The sequence below is a fragment of the Triticum urartu genome, chromosome 7A, assembly GCF_056163025.1.
Source record: "Triticum urartu cultivar PI428250 chromosome 7A, HENAU_Tu73, whole genome shotgun sequence".
Classification (NCBI taxonomy): Eukaryota; Viridiplantae; Streptophyta; class Magnoliopsida; order Poales; family Poaceae; genus Triticum; species Triticum urartu.
This window is the reverse complement of record NC_141879.1, coordinates 269,403,090-269,409,191: the sequence shown is the minus strand read 5'-3', so window position 1 is coordinate 269,409,191 and position 6,102 is coordinate 269,403,090. Positions and strand designations below refer to the sequence as shown.

The following is a 6,102-nucleotide window of genomic DNA, read 5'->3' as shown; positions in this document are numbered from 1 at the left end:
ATAAGAGTAGAGAAGAAAGCTTCAACATGAAGGAGGACAAGTTGCTGTGTGATACATGGTTGGTCACTAGCATCGATCAGATCTATGGCACGAAGAAAAATGGCGTAACATTTTGGGCCAACATTCATATTTGGTTCCATAAGTACAAGCATTTAGAGACCTACGCTGACAAATTCATCCGTAACCGTGGGGTAAATTAAGTCTCTCAATCATCGACGGTACATCGTCCAAGAGGCCGTGTCTACGATGGAGAAGAAGCTCAAGATTTAAGAGAAGAAGGTCAAGCTCAAAGAGAAGAAGGTTAAGATCGCAACCTCTTCGGAGGATTTAAAGATGGAGGAGTTGGATAATGATGCAAAGATGATCGTGCAAGCCACCTGTTTTAGAATGTTGAAGCACTTGAAGAATCAGCTGGAGACTGTGAAGCGGACGAGAAGGAGGCGAAGACAGAATGAGCGTGGAGGCTTTGATATCAGTCTTACAGGGCAAAAGATCCCGTAGATAAAGACCGTGTTCGATTTAGAGCCGGAGATGCCTTAACATAAAAATCCACCGCAATCCACTCTACTAGCATGATTTAATCAAGCACAGTACATACATTTTTCTTACATTCGCCTATCAGTAAACACGTACTACGTAGTATGTAAATCCGACGTTGTAAAATACACCAAACATGCAGCGAACTCCTATAACATCAATCTCAACTCGGGTAAAAACCAGCCAGGCAGCCACTGCCACGTAGAAACAAGGACAAGGACACGACGTGTAATTCGATGGATCATTCCAGCAGCCGCTGATGCGGCGCCAGCTCCGTCAGCGGATGCACCTGCCGGGCCTGGTCCACTGGAAGCCTCCCACGCGCCGGTCCTCGGGCGGCGCCGCCGTGTAGTTCCTCCAGTCCCTGAGCACGTTCCTGAGGTCGTGCACCTTGTTGGCGAGGCCGGTGCAGCAGTTGGCGTGCAGCGTGCACACCCTGCCCATGTCGCCGCTCAGCTGGCAGAAGCCGCCGCAGTGCGCCGTGTCCAGGAACTGCATCCGCACGCCGGAGCGCCGGCTCAGCTCCCTCTGCGCCCGCCCCAGGATCTCCTGCTCGTTGGTCCCCGCCGGGAACCTGCGCCGCGCGCGCCGCCACCGCCGGTAGAACTCCACCGTCCGGTTCGCCGACCTCACGTACAGGAACCCGCCGTTGGGCCGGTTCCCCATGCTCTCCGGGTCCCCGTTGAAGAAGTCGCTCGCGATGGCCACGTCCGACGTGATGGCGATGTGCCGCAGCGGGTTCCGGAACCACATGATGTCGATGTCCTGAACGAATGAAACACCAAACACCTAAATGGTAAGTATAGATTGCACCGGCGGTCCGTAGACATGCACCGGCGGTGGCGCGCGCACGTACCGTGAAGAGGAAGTTGAAGCCGAGCTCGAGGATGGTCTGCTGGAACCGGTTCCTGCCCCACATCATGTCCAGGTAGTCCTTGGTCATGAAGTGCTTCTCGCCGCTGTAGTCCACGGCGCCCGGGGAGCGACGGAGGAGGTAACAGTGCCGGTGCACCAACCGGCACCGCCGGAGCGCGCCGGGGTCGACGGCCACGATGAGGACGTGGTCCAGCAGGTGCGCCGTGCCCTCGCCCACCCGGAAGCTCTCCAGGAAGAGGTCCAGGAGGGACCCCGGCGCGGCGTACGCCTGGTTGATGGACGTCATGATCACCGTGCCGTCCTCCATGGATGCGTTCTTCAGCACCTCTGCCAGCTCTGTCAATGCTTTCGTCTGCATAGGGAAATAATTGAGATGCCGCAAATGAGATGATAGTAAATGATTTTGACTTGAATAATCCAGAAACAGATGGTCTAGTCATCATTGGAATTTTAGCTTAGAAGTTCACGTAAAATCTCTTATCTGGTGATTGAAATCATTTTATCACAAGCCTTCTTGGACATTAGGCGCATATTCGTTGCCTCGCAGGTCAGGTTCAGCTTTAGGGCTTTTGGGATCCGAATATTACAAGCCCTATCTGAAGGCAGTCTTGGAAAATTAGCATCACCATGCAGTTGTTTACTTTTAGCAAAACTGTTTTAGAAATAACATTTTAAGCTCCATTAAGGCCAAATAGGTATATGAGGCACTACATTGGACATGGATTCACAGAGTGCAGATATAGCTGGGAATCTAGGAGAAAATCAAGGGAGTCAATAGATGTGCTTCTACACTCCTACAGCAATGGACATAGCCAAATTTGATCATGTAACTTAGCAGGCGAAAAAGGAACTGCATTTTCAGCTCTGGTTAATAAGGCAGAAATCATCACTGTAGTTTTCTCTTCTGTTCAATTTTGTTCACACTTTTGTTTCCAAAAAAAGGACACTCTCCAGTCTTCATTCATACCACATAGTTACTCAATTAGCATTAATGCGCATGATCAAATTTTATTTCTACCTTATTGACGCATCACCGAAAATAAACAACTTGTGCCGTGCCAAAAGGACAGTACAACATGATTACACTACATGTTTCCTACGGTCAAAATTAGATCACAAGTTTGCACTTCTTTTCTTGCAAGATCAAACTCTCAGTATTTTAGAAAAACGAAGGTAAACAATGAGGGTGGAAAAATGGAAGCAAACGTATTCGACAAGAACAACAAGAATAAGAAGTAGAGGATCACTGACCTTGGGGTTGGGGGTCGGCTGAGTACCATTGCCCCATAAGGCCAGGGCGGAGGGCCGCCAGTTCACATCCAGAGCAGCATTGAGGAAGACCAACGCAGCTGTCAACGCCGCGCCAAGGAGGAAGGTGGTGACTGGGAGGAGCTTCTTCATGTCCCCTCTCATCTTGTAGGTCATGTTCTTGCTGCTCCTAATTTGATATTGGGACGCATCATCATCAGAGAAGAACGCCATGTTTGCATGGCAGGTGTATGGTTCTAAAACTAGTAGCACCACACTATATATAGTGCACTTGGTGGCACATTTAATCTTTCTTCGGTTGTTCTGCTCTGTGTTTGTGGAGGTTTATGGAACGTTAGGCTGTAGATTAAGGTGTCTGAGTTGGAATAATAGTGCCGAAGATTTGCTCTAATGCCTACTTTTTCCAACGATGCAGATTAAGGGCTGTGGGAATTTGTGAACCTGAAGCCTGAGGGAATTGAAACTGGAAGTGAAGGAACGGAAAAGAATATGCTAACCAAACCCAAACATACAAGCAAATTGTTCTGTGCTATGCCAAAGGATCAATCAAAGTATGGCAACTTTGATTCACTCACTTTACAAAATATCACACCTATCAAAGTACACTTCTGTTAAGTTTACTCGGTTCAATCGTAAAGAGACATGATTGGGAAAATTCAATCCAGTGTGAGGATGCCATGTGGCAACGTGTCTAGTTACAAAGTTCCAAAAAGTTTAAATGTACCTTTTGCAAAGTTTACTATTCCGCGTGGAAGATATTTTCCACGCAACATATATTTATAACACAGAAACTTACTCCAAAAACACATGCAGTTTGGCCACTATTTTTTAACATATATTTATAAAGTCCAATAAACATTGCATGCATATGCTGGGAAAATACTTTTGAAGAAAAAAATACGTATACATACATACATATATATATATATATATACCTATATATATATATCCAATTATCCGATCCAAATATTTTTAAAAGTATTGTTGGACAAAATTTAGGATGTCTGACTGTTCTTTTAGTGCAGCTGTTGAATGATAGGAGTCGGTACAAATCTTCAGGATGGTATTGATTTTTTTCATCAAATTAGTAGGAGATGCTGGGTATTTGAATGTCAATCTTGCTTGCCATACAAATTAAGAGCTGATCAAGCACCTCGATCTACTGCTTTCGTTAAACCCTACCGGACTCGCGGTAATTAATCTCTATACGCCTGAATGCAGGTAAACTAACTCGAGGGGGGAAACCGGCAATTACCAGGCGGATTGCCACGGCGAGGTGGCGCCGACGCCGCTACCCAGCAGTGAACGGCGCGTCGCCGGAGAACTCGAACGGTGACGGCGCCAGGACCACTGGTTGGTAAGTAGGAAAACAGTCGCGCCGTCTTCTTCGTCTCTGCGCGCAGTTGAGCTCTCGTGTGCCGGTGTCGCCGCCTCAAACCTCGTGATGCGTGGACGTGGACGTATGGACTGGTCAATGGATAGACGGGCCGTTCGCGAAGGATCTGGGCCGAGACTTAACGGCACATCCGGGCTTTCGCCGTCTCAGGTCTTCGCAGAACCAGCACCCAGTAAAAAATTCCCTTAAAAAAACCTAGTAAAAAAATGATACTAGCACTTACGTTACGATCTTCCTCATTCCAGTTCTGTTCACTTTTTAAACTGATTTTGTTCTTTTCTTTTTGAAGCTCGCTATAAATGTTCCACCCAGGGATCTTATCAGAAACAGCCTGCAAAATGCAGTCCGGGGGTTCGGCTAACCAAACCTTACATAAATTATTTACCACATTATGTCTAGCTAACAAATGAGCCGCATTATTAGCAGAACGTCTAACCAAGTGACTTTCCACCTCTCCCTCAATGACAGGAGTTGCTTAACCTCTTCTACGACCGATCCCAACAAGGATAGATCCTTCTCCTTGTTGTTTAGCTTGCAAACAATCTCGCGGAAGTCCATCTCCACATGCAGGCTTCCCACGTTCAGCTCCTGAGCTAGTTGTGCTGCCCTTTTGCAAGCATGTAACTCCACCATCGCCGCTTCCTTGCACTGAGGGTAGACCTGGCACGCCCCGTCCGTGAACGCGCCCTCCTGGCTCCTGAGGACCACGCCTATGCCTCCCAGCTCCCCGCCCTTGGACGTTGCTCCGTCAACGTTTGCCTTCACCCACCCTTTCTCAGGTGGTTGCCATTTTTCCTTTGGAGCAGGGTTGTCTTGCTTGCACTTTCGTCCATGGATGGACTGCCACTCCTAAATTAACTGGAAAACTCTTCTCGCAATTGCTGCAGCATCTTCGATCCGTTGTCCTTCTCTTGCATTGTTCCGGGATAGCCATAGTGCATACACACCTTGGACCAGGACAACTTTCTCATCATCGGATGCTGCCGCAAACCACTCCATGAGCCACCTAGACAATGCACTCTGGGGGCGTGCAGACTCCGGTGGGATCGCCACCGGTACCCCCAACTCCGACTGCATGGTCTTCCAGAATTTTGCTGAGTGAAAGCAACCCCAAAATCTATGATAGTTGGTTTCTTCTCTCCCACATGCAACGCAAACAACTCCCTCCTTGATCTTCCTTCTCTGTAGCTCGGTGCCCACGGCCAGCCCATTCCGAATAAGACGCCACATGTGTATTTTAACCTTGCCCGGCGCTACGGTATCCCATAGGCTCAGCCAAGATTTGTGCTCCGCCACCGGAGATGAGGTTTCCGGCCTACACGCTTTTAGGCATTTCTGTGCCATTCTCAGGTGGTAAGCTGACCGCACCGTGAACACCCCGTTTTGGGTGAAGTTTCAGGCCAAGTAGTCATCCATGGCTAGCCCCCCAATCGGGATCTGCAGGATCTCCTCCACCTCGTCCGGGGCAAACATGGCCTGCACCTTGCTTTGATCCCAAGCATTGCCTTGATCATTGAGAGATCACAAACCCTCATTATCCCATGTATATAGTTATGGCCCAGTGGCCTTAAGCATCCCTTCCTCGGTATCCAATTGTCATGATGTATTTTAATTCTTGTTCCATCCCCAATCCTCCAAATGAGCCCATCTAACAGGAGGTTCCTCCCATGGATAATGCTTCTGAAAGTGAAGGAGCCGCCGTCCGGGCAAGTTGCATTTAGGATTGAACCATCCCCAAAATATCTAGCTTTCAAGACTCGTGCACACAACGAGTTTGGTACCTGAAGTATTCTCCAGGCTTTCTTGAAAGCTTCGGGATCACGAAAACCAAGTCCGCCCTCATGCTTTCTAACACACATTTTATCCCAAGCGATCTAATGTACCTTTTTTTGACCATTAGCTTCACCCCACCAGAAGTTCGAAGAGATAGATGATAGATTCCCGCACATTTTCTTCGTGAGTTGAAAGCAGCTCATGGTAAAAGTTGGTGTTGATTGGAGGCCCGACTAGACAAGCACCTCTCT

At 48.2% G+C, this 6,102-nt stretch overlaps 1 protein-coding gene across 1 annotated transcript; it reads right to left on the bottom strand.

The window, feature by feature from the left end:
- Positions 1 to 532: 532 nt before the first annotated feature.
- On the bottom strand, positions 533 to 3,027 carry LOC125521831 (uncharacterized protein At4g15970). Its single transcript, XM_048686893.2, has 3 exons — positions 2,665 to 3,027; positions 1,394 to 1,765; positions 533 to 1,302 (listed from the first exon to the last, which is right to left on the bottom strand). The coding sequence occupies exons 1-3, from the start codon at positions 2,893 to 2,895 to the stop codon at positions 814 to 816; spliced, it is 1,092 nt and encodes a 363-aa protein (XP_048542850.1). The 5' UTR covers positions 2,896 to 3,027; the 3' UTR covers positions 533 to 813.
- Positions 3,028 to 6,102: the final 3,075 nt, after the last annotated feature.

Bases quoted from the DNA above. Each gene is read 5' to 3' on its own strand.
- LOC125521831 (XM_048686893.2), bottom strand. From the start codon at position 2,895: ATGGCGTTCTTCTCTGATGATGATGCGTCCCAATATCAAATTAGGAGC. The intron at 1,766-2,664 runs GTCAGTGATCCT...TTCCCTATGCAG, and splicing joins AGCCGACCCCCAACCCCAAG to ACGAAAGCATTGACAGAGCT. The intron at 1,303-1,393 runs GTACGTGCGCGC...TCATTCGTTCAG, and splicing joins GCTTCAACTTCCTCTTCACG to GACATCGACATCATGTGGTT.